The sequence below is a fragment of the Chlamydotis macqueenii genome, chromosome Z (genome assembly GCF_036417535.1).
Source record: "Chlamydotis macqueenii isolate bChlMac1 chromosome Z, bChlMac1.mat, whole genome shotgun sequence".
Taxonomy (NCBI): Eukaryota; Metazoa; Chordata; class Aves; order Otidiformes; family Otididae; genus Chlamydotis; species Chlamydotis macqueenii.
This window is the reverse complement of record NC_141593.1, coordinates 58,558,969-58,576,290: the sequence shown is the minus strand read 5'-3', so window position 1 is coordinate 58,576,290 and position 17,322 is coordinate 58,558,969. Positions and strand designations below refer to the sequence as shown.

Below are 17,322 nucleotides of genomic sequence, written 5' to 3'. Positions count from 1 at the left end.
AAACTGGCTGAGGGGGAAAGGGAAATTTCTCTCTGTCTCCAGCTGCCTATGAGAGAGACACAGAAGAAACCAAGATCTGAGATTACTGTAATCACTGGTATTTTGTGCAGGGACAGGCCTTGGTTTAATGATTTCTCATACTGAAGGAGAGTGAAAATGGTTCAAAATAATGTATTAGGAGTTGATAGTAGTTATGACAGCTGATGCCAACTGATGGGCAAGAATTATGGCTGTTTCTTTATTCCTACAGTAACAAACTTGTTAAAGGGCAGAGAAGTCTTCAAATCCAGATTCAGTAGAAGAGGTACTTGGATTTCTGTTAGAAATCTCTCTCACTTGCAGATGCTTTGCACGATTTCGGTTTCTTAGGTCATGGTGCTAAAGATTGTAGATTAATATTCTAAAAGCATATTACAATAATAAAGGCTTATGGATTATTTGAGGATGCCTTTTATGCTGCATCCATTTCACTGAAACACTATTCTTCTAAATTATCCATTAATAACTGTTGTTTATATCCAAAATAGAATTCATTAAAATTCATTTTAAAAGAGAGGCTACCTTTTTTTAAACACTGACTGTTCTTTAATTGGTATTAGCTAATTATCTGATTTTGAAATCAAGGAGATCTATGGACAGAAGATTCACACTATCTCTAGTAATTATAAAATCCTATAGAATGTCTGAGTTACAGTGACCAAAAGGCATATACTTTTGAAATTAATTAGTTCTGATGAATGCTAATAGCAGTGCTTCTGAAACGTTTCTTGTGAACTCATGTATTAGCTCCAGCTCCCTGTACTGCAGTCAGAGTGTGACTGCAACTGTATCCATCCTTCACATGAAAAGGTTGTATTCACACTTGGGGGTTTCTCCTTAGGAGAAAACTAACATTGTTTTGTGGCCTGGCTTATATCCACATTATATATGTCTAATTTATATGTACAAGGTGGCACTGCATTGTTTGGGGAGGATAGTAAGGGGTGGAATCAGATCCTTCTTTTCTCCAGTGTATCTGCACACAGTATGCTCCTGTAATATTATTAGCATTGTTTTCATATTCTTACAAAGAAAAAGGAAAAATCCTACATTAACAGAAGTACATAAAAATATGCAGATACTGTGTATCTGTTATGTTTTCATCTATGTTATTAATTAGAAATACTAGTGTGTTAAAATATTTTTAAATACATCTTTGAAGGCCTAACATTTCAACTTTGAAATATTTACAGTACATACAAAAATCTTTATCTGAAAACCTTAGTATTTAAGAAGATCACAAAGATAGCAAGATATCTCATAATCATTATAATTGCTATTGAAATGAATGCCTACTTATTATTCACTTAAATGTGTAGTACTCTATTTAAATATACATTTCAGAGGTCTTGATGCTGCAGTGATAGTAGCTGACTCTTTAGTGTTACCAGAAATCTTTAGCAAAACAAATTAACCCTCATCTAGAGGTCATTCAAGTGAAATATAAATACCTAATTTAAAGATCTTTTCCTTCTTCTACATATCCCTCTGGTTGTGACTGTATCATACAATGGCAGGGAATCTTTGTCAGCTAAGATTCATCAATTATAAATTTTTAAGTGAAAATACAAACTGTAACCAGGAATGAAGAAAAGTCTATTGGGACAATTCCATTAGGAACCAGTTGATCACATTGTGCAGTATTTGCAGTTTTGACAGGCTCAGAAAAATCTTGCTTTGTAAGATTCAAATATGTAAGCAACATACTTGTAAGAAACACATATTTTAAATACTTCATTAGGAGGTGGAGGTATAAAAATTACTGTGGCTAAATTTGTGTGACTTAATTAGAAGTTAAAGGTATGGAGACAAATGCTTTGTCTGATTTTGCACCTATGATGGTCACGATCTTGTTTGACCACATATTAGATTGGGAACCTGCTGAAGTGAAAAACATGACTGGTAACAGCCTGAATTATAGATTCTGTTAGTCTGTTTGGATCTATAACATATTGATGTAATCTCAGGAAAGAATATGATGTTGATTTTCCTGTGACATTGTGGTGGGTTGACTCTGGCTAGATGCCAAGTGCCCACCAAATCTGTTTCATCACTCTTCTCCTCAGCTGGACTGGGGAAAAAAAATATAACTAAGGGCTGGTGGGTCAAGAATATGACAGGGAGAGATCACTCACCAAGTACGATCACAGGCAAAACAGACTTGTCTTGGGAAAATTAGTTTAATATATTACTAAACAAAATCAGAGTAGGATAATGAGAAATAAAACCAAATCTTAAAACACTTTCCTGAACCCCTCTCTTCTTCTCAGGCTGAACTTCACTCTCCATTTCTCTGCCTCCTCCCGCCAACAGCACAGTGGGATGGGGAATGAGGGTTGCAGTCAGTTCATCACACATATTCTCGACTGCTCCTTCCTCCTCAGGGGGAGGACTCCTCGCACTCTTCATCTGCTCCAGTGTGGGGACCCTGCCACGGGAGACAGTCCTTCACAAATGGCTCCAGCATGAGTCCTTTTCATAGGGTGCAGTCCCTCAGGAACAAGCTGCTCCAGTGTTAGTCCCCCACGGAGTCACAGGCCCTGCCAGCAAACCTCCTCCAGCCTGGGCTCCTCTGTCCATGGGTTCACAGGTCCTGCCAGGAATGGCTGCCCCAGCACAGGCCTTCCACGGGCCACAGCCTCCTTCAGTCATCCACCTGCCCTGGTGTGAGGTCCTCCCTGGGCTGCAGGTGGATCTCTGCTCCTGCATGGGCCTCCATGGGCTGCAGGGGCACAGCCGGCCTCACCATGGGCTGCACCACGGGCTGCAGGGGAATCTCTGCTGGGAGCAGCATTGCTGCTCCCCCTCCTTCTTCACTGACCTTGGCATCTGCAGAGTTGTTTCTCTCACATATTCTCACTCCTCTCTCCAGCTGCAGTTGCCCAGGTTTTTTTTTCCCCTTCTTAACTATGTTATCCCAGAACTGCTACCACCATCACTGTCTCAGCCTTGGCCAGTGGCGGGTCCGTCTTGGAGCCAGCTGTCATTGCCTCTGTTGGACACAGGGGAAGCTTCTCACAGAAGCCATCCCTGTAGCCCACCCGCTACCAAAACCTTGCCGCACAAACCCAACACAGGCGTGTAACCTGTACTCTTCAGGATCTGCCACTTCAGCTGGTTACTCCACTTAGCATAGAAACTGCTGTCCCAAACCCCATTACTGAGTAGGTAAATTTTATTCAGTAGATTAGCAGGGATGGAGTTAGCTTGAAGATGCTTAGACCTTATTTAATCACGATGATGAATGAAATAATATCTTGAGATGCCTAGGATATGATGATGAATTCTGCCAGAGCCACAGAAACAAGTCAAACAGGAGAGGGTGACCACATTAAAATCAATGGAGGAGAAAGATCTCAAGGCATATGAGCTCTACTTGCTGATAGTCTCCTTGGTTGCGCTACTAGAGAAATAAGCAGAGCTACTGTCATCATTTTCTCAACAAAACCAGTAGAGATACTGTGCAGAGGTTTAGCCACATATGTGAAGAATTCTTTCTAATGCCAGAAGGAAATAGTAAGTGAACTCGTTTTTAAATCTAGGATTAAACCCAAGCTCGCTGAAGTCAAAAAAGGCATGAGGATTCCACATATTAATGGAATTGCCTTACTGAAAACTTCATAAATACCATTATGTACCAACTGGCTAGAATGTGGATATGAAGAGTCTGGCTCTGCTTTTTGTGACAGAATTTGTTAGTTATTTATTTGTTTCAGAAGAAGCTGGTATATTGCTTCGAGTGATTAAATAATGTTAATTCATTCCATTCAGGGCCCCAAGCAACAGCCTGCCATATCACTACCTATATGTTCCCTAGTATGTCCAAGACCAATATTGACTAAAACACATCTCCATAAGCACATATGATGCTAATTAGTAAAGGAAATATTTTAAGGTCTTGCCAGTACTTTGAAGTAACCAGTAGTAGAAGTAATGACACCTATCATCAAGCCAGTCTGAAGGCCTGTTACCATTTCTGGACACATCCCAGGGGATCTATGCCTGGAGTTACAGATGCAAAACTATTTGCCATGGCAAGGAAATTTGCATTTATGATTTATGGAAAAATGTTATTTTTATTCCATGGAGAGGGACATTCTGTCTGAACAAGGCTCATCCTATGTACTTGATACTGAAAATGACAAGTACAGGACAAAAAATTGAATTGGAGCAACAAGTAGAAACTCTTCTTTCAATCCAGTGTGGACACATTACCTGTGCTTTGTGAATTGCTTCGGCTACCCCTTCACTTCCTAATGGAATTCCAGTCCTGCACTTAGAAAACAGGTTTTCAGGCCTCCTGTAGATTTTGGGATCTAAAGACTGAATAGAAACTCAGATTTATCTGTGTTGATCTTTGGTACAGGCAGGTTATTAAGAATCTAAAGAAGGCTTTTATCCAGATGATAATTTTAATTTGTAATGTAGATTATGTTTAGTAATGAGTAACAATCTCCTTTATGTGTCCTGCCGATAATCCAGGAATTACTTGAGGTGTCCATGTGAACCTTGAAAACCAGTAATTTAAGCAGAACTAAGAGAGTGAGAGCATAATCTTTTCCAGTTATCTTTCTCAGTATAACCTGTGAACATCTTAGTACACAGTGGATGGTACTGCCAACGAGGTGTCCTCTGACACAGCGTTTATTCTTAAAGTACAGAATGTGCTTATGTTATTTTAGAGATTTCTTCTTACGGTTTTTCTAATAAGGTACAGCAAATGCAGTGGCAGCCACAGAAATTCTGGACACAATAGCTGTCAGAACAACTTTGGCAAACAGTAGCTGCTTTGAATTAATTCCTTAATAACCTGGAACATTGTGTTGAGCGGTGGACGTGTTTGCTCGAGCTGACCATCAGCATGCTTCTGCTGTCTGGGTTGCTTAGCTGTCTGGGAAACAGAAGTGCAAAGCGAGCTTATGTATTCTTAGTACTGTTCCTTCTGTGATTTCTCAAAGTTGCACATATGGAAAATACGTAACATTTTCCTGCCCCCCACTGTTTCTATCAAGAGGACACACTGGTTACTTTGCTTTTCCCCGATCTTCCCTGGTGAGTGAAGAGATGCGCCTGTGTTACTTTTATACAGAAATTACTTTTTTTGCACAGAGAGACTGGTAATTCCAACTCTGTTTGACCTGGTTTAAGTGACTGCTGAGTTTTAGAGCTAAGACTAACGTGGTAACGCTGTCCTTTCCTTGGAAAGCTTCAACTGTCAGCAACATTTATTTCTTTAATGCAGTATATTTGGAATGAAAAGGTATATCTTTAAAGTTGTGAATGAAATAAATGTGGTTTGCTCTAACCCTAATTTAAATATGTTACTACAGGGAAATAGGGAAAGACAGATCTACAGTTAAGGTTTTTTCATAGATTTTAAAAAAAAAATTGTTAATAATAGTTTATTAAAAATTCTGTGGAATTATAGTTATCTTTAATGATTTGTTAATACATCACAGAAGTCTTCCCTGAGTTCTCCAGAGAGGCAAAAATACAACCCGTGGAAATTTCCTTGCCTTTCTGAACATGTAAATTTTAATTGACTACATAATTTCTAGTGGTTTAGACAGTTGCACCCTTGTGGGTCCAGTTGGATCAATTTAAGAAATCATTTGAAGCTGTTTCTGATTGTCTTGCAGCAGGACATAATAATGACTGTCATAGCTGATATGCCATTAAGGAATTAGATGGCTATTTCTCTTCTATTTCAGTGCAAAGTTAGCTGAGGCTTGCCAGAAAGACATCTAAACTTAGACTGTCAAGATTTAGGATATTTACATCAGTGAACAGAGAAACTCAGCTAGAAGATGATATGAACTGTTGGGTGTGATGGTTTCTTAAATGCTTCTGATAGATTAGGAAGAAAAAATTGTAAAACTCATAAAATTTCAGTCAAAATCCTTCTACTCATTCTTAAGTTTTTTTCTCTTCTTTTGGTGGTAGTTTATTATTTTTTAACAACTAGATAGCTTTTGGGGTAACCAATGAGACAACACTGTCTGCAGATGCACGTGCAGGCAGATAGCACTGAGTGATGTTTCTTTTACAAAAATATAAACAATGCTGCAATACACCAAATATAAATACCAGCATGCTCAATGCCCTAGAAAATCAGAACCATCACAGTAAGACTTAGGGGACCCTGAAACAGGAGGGACTGAAAAAATTTTCTTCACTTATATCTTACTGTACGAAGCATCTGGCATCATATTATATAAAGCTACTCTGTAATATTCTTGTGCTTTTGGGCTTCTGAATTCTGCAAAGATATTCAAGGTGGTAAAAATCATTTCTGTTGCTGCGTAGCTGTCTAGGAAACTGCATTTTCTGTGAGATTCAAAGTGGTCATAGGGATCAGCCTTCAGACTTGATTGATAAAGCTGATTTTTATAAATTACGTACATGCAAGTCCTTAATTTAGGTATAGTATCTCTTAAGATTTAGTTTTAGTTTATAGATTTTAACTGTGAATTAACTTACCAGTTGAAACTTTTCTATCTTTATCTACAACAACAATTTAGACTAGTTTTCTGATTGGTTATTTTGGTGATATTTTAGATCAGGAATACCAGCAACTGTCTCTTTCATTTCATTGTGTCATTGTTTGTAGTTGCTCAGTTGTGAATTTTACAGCTACTGAAAACTGGCATGTTTCGTCTCTACTATTTAAAAGGACGCAGTATATCCTAGTATTCTGTCTAGCCAGATTATTTTCCATTAAAGTTATAAGAAAAGTTATTTTATTAAGTACTTTTAAGAATTGGGTAATATTTGGTGAAGTTTATACATTATTAGATGGTATTAAAATCTGTATTTACAGAATATAATTGGCAATGTACTAAGATTATGACACACAGAAAGAAATACTGCGCTTTCAGTTGGTAATAAATACTTTTGCTAGTATCTTGTCTGAGTTAAAGGAGGAAATTTTACTTAATGCAAAGCACAGACAGTACCATCAAGCTTTTTCTTTGTTGCTTTCTCCAAGCAGTGTACCAGTAATAGAAATTCTAGCCAGACAGCCTTATGGAAAGGAATTCATTATCATTTCATGAAGAGGTTCTGCAATTTGCCTTTAAGCATGTTTTTGTAAAAGTCGTTGCTATCTCAGTGCATTCTCTCTAGGTTAAAGTGAAATTTCTAAGAACCTTGACATTCTTCTCAAGGTTTGTATCATACTTCGTGGCAAATCAAGACTTTTAAGAGTTTAATAGACTTAGAGGTTTTTTTCTCAGCTAAAATTTGTGTACTAAAAATTTTCTGGTAATGTATGGTGTATGAAATACACCAGATTTCACATATAAGCTTTGCTGTGATGCTACCCTTTGGGTGAGACCTTAGTGTACTGGCCTTGCCTGAGAACTGTAGAATTTAATTATTGCTGACATTCTTTAATGTCTTCTGTATAGCATTTGTCAAAAAATGTGTTGAGCTTGATTTTTGCTTTCATCACTTTTACTAACAGCAGCAGCATTAAGTTAATGTAACAGATCTACCAACTTGCTGTAATTCTTAAAGTATAAAATAATTGGACCTCAAATCAATTCCAAGGATACAGGAATTATGATGAGTACTGGATTTTATGTGTTTTTCGTCTTTGATTATCTTGGCTCTTCTTCTGCTCTGTCATCATTTTATGTAAGCGCAAATTCTCTACAAACTTGAATGTCCTTCAGCAGCAAAGGAGAAAGATCGGATCTGATGGTAGGACTGTTTTGCAGAAAGTTTCCTTATGTCCTGTAAAAGACTTTACTTTTTTTTTTACTGTCTGATGAAAGAGATTACCTCTCCCTGTAAACCTTGTTCACGTCGTATAAATTTAGATCATGATAACTCATAACAATACAACTGCTTCCAGGAATAAAATGGAGAATATTTGTCAAACTTTTATAGGGGTTTTATGTTTTCACAGAACTGAGCCTTTACCAATATTTAATCATCTGTATTTACAGCACATTAAAAAAAAAAAAAAAAAAACAGATCTATAGAATGTGTTTCCAGTTTGGAAAAGAGAAACTGAGGCAGAGGTTTTGCTGTTTTCTTAAAGTTAGTGGAGAGACCCTAGATGAAGTCCATTCTCAGTCCACATCACCGATTGACCATGATCTGCACTGTAATTTCAAGAAAGGCTGGTCTTTTAAGGTATACATAAAAGAATTGCTAGTAGAGGTTAAGATTTTATCTAGATTAGAAAAAAAGTAAGTGATGCAAAAGAGGTTGAAAGGGTAAATCCCAATAGATTAATTTAGCTGGCTATGTGCAAAGCTCTGTGAAGTGTATGTCAGCTTCTGTGGCATGAAAACCAAGCAGTGAGTGTGGTGAAATCTTTTGTATGTGTGCAGTCCTTGTTGAGATCGAGAAGTAGAGAGTTGGATAAACACTGAATATTTTATTTTCAAACTATCAGGTGAAGTTTTTTCATTCTTATAGAAGTATTTTAAAATTTATCCAAGCATTCTAAAAGGACAATCTAAAGAACATTTTGGGGAAGTTAGAGCACAGCAGTACAGTGCCCATTTCTTATTTTTACTATTAAACTTGGCAGCTTTTTTGAGGAAAGAAGGCTATGTTGCCTACAACAAAAACAAATGGATTATGAATACTTTTGCTCTATATACTGTACCTTAATCGGATGGCACAAGACTCTTTAAAAAAAAAAAAGAAAAAATTCTATAAAAACTGAGGCCACTGTAGCTCTAGGAAAAATATTGAGGCCTGAAGCCTGTAAATATTGTAACTAAAGGGTCAGGAAAAAGTAAAGCTACCCCTGCTCAAAGTCCAGGCTTTCCATACAAGAAATGGTGCAACTGTGCTGTTTTATATTCTTGTGTGATTTGTACAGGGAGAGAGAGAGTTGTAGCAATACTTCAGGCTTTCCTTCTCCTGAATGTCTCTTCTCCTTTGCACTCCTCTGAAATTGCAGCATGTGTGGTTGTCTGTCTCTGAAGTTCTTTCTATATGCAGCGTCAGTTCCTAATCATTTCAACTAAAGATTCGACGAGAACACATTCAGCATGTGAATGCCACCACATCCTCTCTGTACACTGCAGTATGCTTTATACAAATTAAAATGAGGCAGTGGGACATCAAGTGTCTTGTTTGAATTCACAAAGATTTGCTTATGTGCATAGAAATAGAATCTACAATTTGCCAAATACCAGACCTGTCTATAGATACTGTGCAGTCCTTATTTTCTAAATCTGTACATTTTTGCATTTGCAAGGAGATAACGTTATGATAATTACCTTTTCGCTAGTCTTAGGAAAAGCCACCATGACATTAACATGTATGTAAGCAATTCCGTTTCTACACCATCTTCCTAAAATGGCAGAGTAATCTGGCTGTATCATACCTGTAAAGCAAGTACTAGCACTTTTCCAGTGGAAAGGCACAACTGAAGCCATTCAGGAAGGAAGCCATTATTTGTTTGTATAATGCAAAAGATAATGCTTGCTGAGAACTGTTCATTGGCCTGCTGGTAAACAGTTCCTTGTTTTTCCTTACGCTAGCAGACAAGTTGCCACAATGGATTTAAGAAACTGTATTTGAAGTACTGTGTCAAATGCTGGTTTTAATCTCAAATCTGAATTTTAAAATATTTGAAAGTTCTTAAAAAATTAGATACACCATTTAATTGTATTCCAGACTTTAACATGATGAGCTGTGGAAAATCAGATCAATGAGGGTTTTAGAATAAAATTGTTTTCCCCAGTTGTTTATTTCTGTTAAATCCAGTATGATATCTGGTTCCCCCAAGTCAGAAAGGAACCAAAGGCCGCCTTGAATACTACTACATGTAAATGTCCAATAGTGGAATTAAACAATTTACTAAATCTCTCCTTTCTTGGCTTAATTGCTTGCTGAATTTACATGCAGTCAGGAATTAAAAAGGCATATAATTTTAGATAAGACTGCTAATAAATATTTGAAAATAGACATTTATTGCTGAAAGACAAGGCGTAATAGTTTAAGTACAGTGCTGATTAATTTATCCGTGTAGGTTGCTTGCATCTCACTAGCTCAGAGCACAAGCAGACACTGTGGGACTTGTCTACCCATAATTGTGTAGTCTGAGAGTTCCAGTGTAAAAATAAGCTTATCTATTTTCCCATGCTGTAAGTGGCAAAGCTGTTTAATAAATCTAATTTTAAATTACATTGATCTCCTAAATAATACCTCCCTACTAATCAGAACTTAACAACTGCCCTAAGATAATTGTTGTTAACTTGTGTAACTTTGCATTTTGGCTCCGGACAAAAGTACTTCTCATATTCAGTTTGTGATTTTGATTGAAAGTCTTACCCTGTTTTGCTGGCTTTGTGGTTAATATTGTTTCTTGGTGTTCAAATTTAAAAAAAAATTAAAATACATATTTTGAATGTGATTGAAATGTTAAAATTCCAGTAAAAACTGTATACTAGGATAACTGAAAGACAAGTAAAAATCATACCTCTTATTAGTATAAAATATTAGAAAACAAATATATTGAGGTATGTTGTTTATAACGTAAATAAAATTATCATTGAAAGACAATCTTGAATAAGAATATATATCCATCAGCGTGTGAAATTCATCATTTATTGTTATGAGGTTTTACGAGGGTTTATAGTTCTCTTAGTAAAATGTTATTCCTTTCAATATTTTAGCCTTCAGATTATTACTTCTGAGTGCATAAGGCCTCAAATTACATCCATTTCTTAAGACTCTTTATGTGCTTCTGCAGTAAGAGATTTTGTTTTGTTATAGGAGAGACTTGGTTATTATATTGCATTATTACCGGCCATAGGAATGTTTATGTCATCAAAACCAATGACTCTGCTTATTCTTTTATATGCAGCTACTATTTTCTGCCTGAATTTAACCTTTGAAACACTGATTTTTTAGGTGCTCTATATATTTATTTCTGCAAGGTTTCTGTTTTGCTGTTGTATATTTTAGTGTTCTTGTTCTTTCCTAGATCTCTTTTGCCTCCCAGCAGTGGTCTTGGTTATATTTTGAAGGATAGCGAGTTGTTCACTTTACTGCTTAGAGACAAATGTATGCCAGTCAGATGCAGAGAAGCCATGTGAACAGTCTAATGTTCATTCTGAATCTTACCAAGGGAATGTGTTAATGTTTTGGGTTTTTTCAATACCTCTACAGTGAGTGAAAGTCACTCCCTCAAATTGTGATCTCTTAACCAGTATACAGCAACTCCAATTACCTTCACTCGGGGCAGAAGAGCATCTCAGGCTGTAACAAGGTCTCCCAGGACCACTTATACCACAAATACAGTAGTCATATTTTCTCATTAGTTCCTTTTGGTTGTCACAAATATGATTTTCCAATGTTTTTAGAATTAGACAAAAAGCCTAAAAGCTGTATGTGTATATAGAAAATACAATTATTTTCTATAACTCAAGGATCTTTTGTATCTTTTCTTATAGGTAGAAGCTTGCACAGTTTTAATTCATTAACCTTAAGATTTCATTTAAGTCGAAGAATGTAGGAATCAGTTAGCTAACAGGAGAAAATTACAGTGTTTTGAATGACTTATTCTCTAATTTGTCATTTTTTAAATTATTTTTAAGCTCTTACATTGTGCGTTATATCATGGAACGTCAGAAACCTTGACTTTGTGAATTCATTGCACAGATTTATATGTGGAAGCTATCAAGAGGATTGGCCTAAATTTGAAGTTGTCAGTGGACACAGCTAATGTCTCAGTCATGCTGTTCTGTTAGAGGAGACTTGTTTGCAGAGAAGCTTTATACCAGTAAATCTTTGTACACTTGAGTAATTTTTCCAGTCATTTATACAGACCAGATGGGAAGAGCAGTACTTTCAAGTCCATGTAATAGACAAATTCCAATAGTTTCTGTGACCTAGATTGAGAATTTTTTTCCTGATATTGATTGCTGGAATTTTAGCAACATTGTAGTTAAATCCTTTTCTTCTTGAAGTTTGTTTAGCTTTTTAAGTAGGAAGACATTTTTAGAAATTATAACAGTAAGAGACAAGCTTAGATTTATTTGTCTGTGAACATAATGAATTTGGGGATGTTGGAATGTTGGTGTGTTCAATATCACAGGGCTGAACAAGTACTAGTTGTCTTACAAACATCTGTGGTTTTATAACTCTATTTTGTATTAACAGTAGGTAGGTCTGGTTTTAGTTATATTCTTGGTTTCTGAAATACTGTTTGATTGGCTTGTTTATGTGAAATCAATTCCTGCTCTTTGCATTCTTCTTGTTCCTGATTGCACTGTAAATTTCATAGTGTGTGATATTAATTTCTTGCTTTTCGAATCAAGTGCAATAAAACTGAATTACACATCAGTGTATCAGAGAACAGCATTCATAAAATACTGAGTAGATCTAGGGAAAGCTTGGCATAAGTATTTTCAACATAATATTTCCGAGTATAATGAATAAGCAGATTCTTCCTAAAATAAGTATTTCATGTTCACTGTTTTGATATTTTCATGTCTTACTTGGTTCTAAATAATATTCATTTACAAAATAAGAAGTTAAGAGATTTCAGCTTTGTCCAGCTCTGATCCAGACTTATATATTTTCAAAGCTCTAATTATAGTCTTATTTCTTTATTCCTTGGCTAATGATCTCTTGTCTCATTTTTTTGCAATAAGTTATTTTGAGTGTGAAAATTACTTTTTTCCCTGGAAGAAAGTTTATATTTTAGTGTATTTGGAGGAAAAATGTAAAAGAAATATCTGTGTCCCTGTAACTTTCATTATTTCATCTAGATGTTACATGTCTTTTTGTTATTAAAATTAGTAGGTTGAGCTGATAAAAGCCTGTTCAGTAACCTTGAGTTAAGAGATTTTAAAATATTTTCTCTGTGTCTTGGCACACAACTGTTTTTACCACATCCAAGAGACATCACGTTACCTCCCTGACAGACAGGGGTTAGTCACCAAGTTTTCTGGGGCTCAGTTATCTGTTTTGCTCACTTCTCTCATTTGCTACTACTTTAAGTAATAACTATGATTCTCTTATTTATTATGCCGATATGTTTAAGATTAGGCTTATTTGTTGTTTAATTCAGCAACATTGCAAATGTTGCAGTTTGATTTCCGAAGATAGATAGGGCAGTAATCTGATATAATTTTGATGGATTATTACAACGGAATTAATGTGACTTGATCCTTGCTTTCTAGAAAAGGTTAATTTCATTTTGTTACTTTAACCTTTTTCTTTGCTGTCATGTTTAACAAAGTTTAAAAGGTAAAAGTAATAAATGCACAACTACTCTTATTTTTTTCCTTATGCTGTAAAGAAATAAGTTCTTACTAACAATTGTGTTGTGTGACCCTCTACAGAGCAGAGGCTAATGAGGCCATATAAAGTCTTTCTTCTGTCTCTGCACATTGATTTACATGACAATGATCTATAGAAAGGATAATAGAAATTAAAACTTAAAATAGATTGACTTACACAACTTTTAGAAGGCAGACAAAAAAAAATTGTAAGTTCAATATTTCAGCTATATTTATTTTTTTTTCTTCAAACTAGATGTGTCATTACCTTGTTCTTTTAGATGTTAGGTGATTTCAGTGTTTTCAAAAAACAAAAAGAAATGAGGCAGTCAAAGCTACGTTTTTTTGCCATTTTTTTTTTTTCTATTTAATGGGAATAGGTGAACTGTGAAGGTTTTCTTTTCCTGTCAGGAGAAAGTGAGCAGTATTTCATTTAGACTCCAAAGTGTCATTAATAACAGAATTAGAGTCATTCAAGCCACTTGAAAAAACTTTAACCCTTAGAGCTGGCACTATCTGGAGGGATTAAAGGATATAATTATAAAAGGCAACACAGGCAAATACTTTTTTTCCTTTGCTGTTGGAATCAAGTGACTGACTGCATCTAAAATTTCTTCTCAAACACTGCATTTCTAGTGTTCTTTGTTTGTTAAGACATGCTTGTAAATATATACTAGCACCCTTCTGGGAGGGGGGACAGAAACTACAACTTCCTTTCTTCAGTTAAATCAGTTTTGTTGGAAGACGGAGACTGGCCGACGTTCTGAGATTTAAGTATACAAGGATGCTGAAGGATGCACATGCAGATTTGTCTATGTGCAGATAATACAAATTTGACCCTGGTTGTTTGAACATTTGTGCAACTGAAGTTGTAGAGAAAGTTAGGTAGTCTTTTATATCATCTTGACTGTCTTGTGGTGGTATTGTTAGAAACTGATTGCTATATTATATTTTTGATCAATTAATTGTCTCTCAGTACATAAAAATTATCAGAATTAGTTTGAAAACTTGTAGAGCGATTAGATAACATCTTCAAAATATTTTTCTACATTTGGAATATTTTTCCAAGTTAAGAAGCATTTCGTAATCTCAATACTCTGCTGAATTATATAGGTGCTACGAATTAATAAAAGTTGCTTTTAACTGTGATGTCTGATCACTTTTCAATTATATGTTATATGCTGAAATGTCTAATGAACATACTGCTAATAAAATACAGGATAATGATTTTCTATTTATTCATATTACTAATATTATTAGGAAACATTTTTCAGGAATAGATAACAAAAAAAATCTTTCTCATGGCCTAGTTATCTCGATAAACCAGTTAACAAAGATGAGTATCTCATTCAAAATAATATTTTACAAGAACAGAAGAAGTTTTCCTTTTATATAGAATATGGTTAATTTTCTAAATCTTATCTGATTTTTAGGAGACTATCCTGATGAGAATGTGTCATTCTGAGATTAGTTTATATTAAAAAGCATAGTCCTGGTGCCACTTCTAGAAGAAGAATAACTGTCATGCTTGCTAATTTTCTTGCAGAGAAGTTGCGGGTTTAAACAAGTAAAGAATCTGGAGATTCACCTTGGTTTTTTTCCATGTCAGAGGGTACCATGTTAAATATTTCTCTCCTTTCTTTGTGTACTCATAAAGTAAGGCAACCTTTTCCCAGTTGCAAGCAATGCAAAAATTTTCTAAATATTTGGCTTTCACAGTTTTCAAGGGTCGAAAATTTATAATAGTGGTTAAGGAACTATATGATTAAGGTACTCTGTCAGAGATGCACTATTTTATTAGTAGTAGTGAATTTCATTCTAGATTTTAGAAAAAGGAAGCAGAGAGAAGACATAAATATAAGGGCTATCATTCAGTCATTCTGTTATTGTAAGCTGTAAGAATTAGGTCATTGCTTTTGAAATCTAAAATTGCCAGTTAAATCAGATTGGGAGATAATCTATTTGTGGTGGTAAGTAGAGGAAAAAGATACCTGAGGGTGTAGGTGTATTTTCCAAAAGTTATGACAAATTCAGCTGTATCTATTTTTTTTTCAAAACTGGCAAGTAAATTAATTTTGTGTACTGTAGGAGGGTTGATTTTAGAGGTAGAGTAGATGACTGGGTAATTGATCTGAAAATTAAAGAGGAATGTATTTAATCAGAAGAAATTCTTACAATTTATCCTATAAAATACACATTTTAAAATATCTATAGAGAATAGCACAATAGTCATGTTAGCTGATCTGGGTGATCTAATGAGCAGTGGTGCATTTTACATTAAAGCAACTGAAAATGTATTTCATGAACTATATTTTTGAGTGAAACACTATAAACAATGCAGTTGTAAACATAACATTAATATAGACTTGGTGACAAGTATATAATAAGCTCCTATTTTACAAGACAATTTTAGTTTTCATATTAGTTTTCTTACTTACAAGAAATCAAACAAGGAGATTAACAGAAGAAAACCTTTACGTATTTAATTGTAAATTCATTATAGTTGTGACAAGACAAATATGTGAACTCTCTTCTCATCTGTACAAGCTTCTCTAGCAACATACTGGAACACCAGTGGCATGATGTGACCTGATGAATACTAACTCCTGCAATAATCACTGAAGAAAGACAAACATGAATTTAAAATTAAATTTTCTTAGCTTTCATCCTCATTACAGTGTATTTATAGTTTTTCCCTCCAAGAAAAATCTCAAAGCTTAAATCTTGCAATAGAAACTTTTCAAAGTTACACAGTAATAAAGAAATGCAAATTTACATTTGTGTTATTTTCCAAAGGACTTGCCTGTATATATTTCAAGCAGCTCACATATTCAAAGACTTATGGGAGTATTGATATAAAAGCATTCAATGTAAAGTAATATTTTTCTCGAATGTATATATATGCATTTTCAGTGTATTGTATGGAATAATTCATAAAATGAAGAATTGAGATACAGTACATTACGCTTGTGGATTGTGCTTTTGCTATTTAAAAATGATCTATTTTGTTTTAACTGTGAATTTACTGTATGTATCTTCCAGATGTGTGGAAGTGATTGCCAAAGAAGGCCGGAACCTGAAGGAGCTGTATTTAGTATCCTGTAAGATCACTGACTATGGTATGTAATATGCCTATATCTTTGTTTTTATGAAGTTTGAGCTGTTCTAGCTTTGCACAGTGACTGTTACAAAAGTGTTGGGAATGTGTAAATAAAAATTCTCAAAACCTTTGTCCAAAAAAATAGGAAAAGTACAAAAGTGTTTGACGTGCTGAAAAATATCTGTGATTAGGAAGTGTGAAAGTCAGTGTATGTACGTGCTACGAACTATTTCTTCTAGAATTGACAGTTCCTGGGCAGACTGGGTAGCGCGCGCGCTTTGAATTGTCCTGAGGACCAAGAGAGCATTTGAGAGAAAATCCAAAAATACATGTTCATTTCTAGATGCTGTAAAACCATAACTAAGCAGCTCTGAGTGTGGATTGGCGTGTTGTAGGCCATAAAACTTGAATGAACTTGATGATCCCTTAAAAGCGCTGTTACAATAAAATAGAGGAGAGCATCTTAGGAATTAGGCTTTCTATCTGTTAGGCCTCATAGAGAGAAAGAATTTGTATTTGGAATAGGAAAACTTCTTAGCACTTGAGTGTGTTTGCAGAGGCTGCATTGTTTTATCCTGTTTTGTGGGGTTTTTTTAAATAAGATACTCACCTCAAATTATTTCTACAATAAGGCTAAATTCTCAAATGTCTATCTCCCACGTATATAACTAAATTTCAGTAGGATTTACAAAATGTATATTTGAGATGTGCATCTCAAGTTTTCTGTTTATTTTGTTTCTCATTCACTCTTTTTTAAATTGTAACTTTTTACTCTATAGCTTTTATAAAGATTTACTATGTCAAAGTGGCAAATTACCTTTCCATTGGTCACAAACTCTTTCCTTTATTTTCTCCTTCAGATTTTGTCCTTCACTGAGGTTTGCATGGGTGCATTCAGGGATATGTTGGCTTGCAGAGTTCAGC

General features: G+C 35.1%; 1 protein-coding gene across 1 annotated transcript in view; it reads left to right on the top strand.

The window, feature by feature from the left end:
- The window catches only part of FBXL17 (F-box and leucine rich repeat protein 17), a 310,951-nt gene that overhangs the window by 193,711 nt on the left and 99,918 nt on the right, over positions 1–17,322 (top strand). Inside the window, exon 7 of the mRNA XM_086770407.1 lies at positions 16,341–16,417. Coding sequence (XP_086626533.1) covers positions 16,341–16,417 — 77 coding nt within the window. The remainder of the gene's footprint in view (positions 1–16,340; positions 16,418–17,322) is intronic.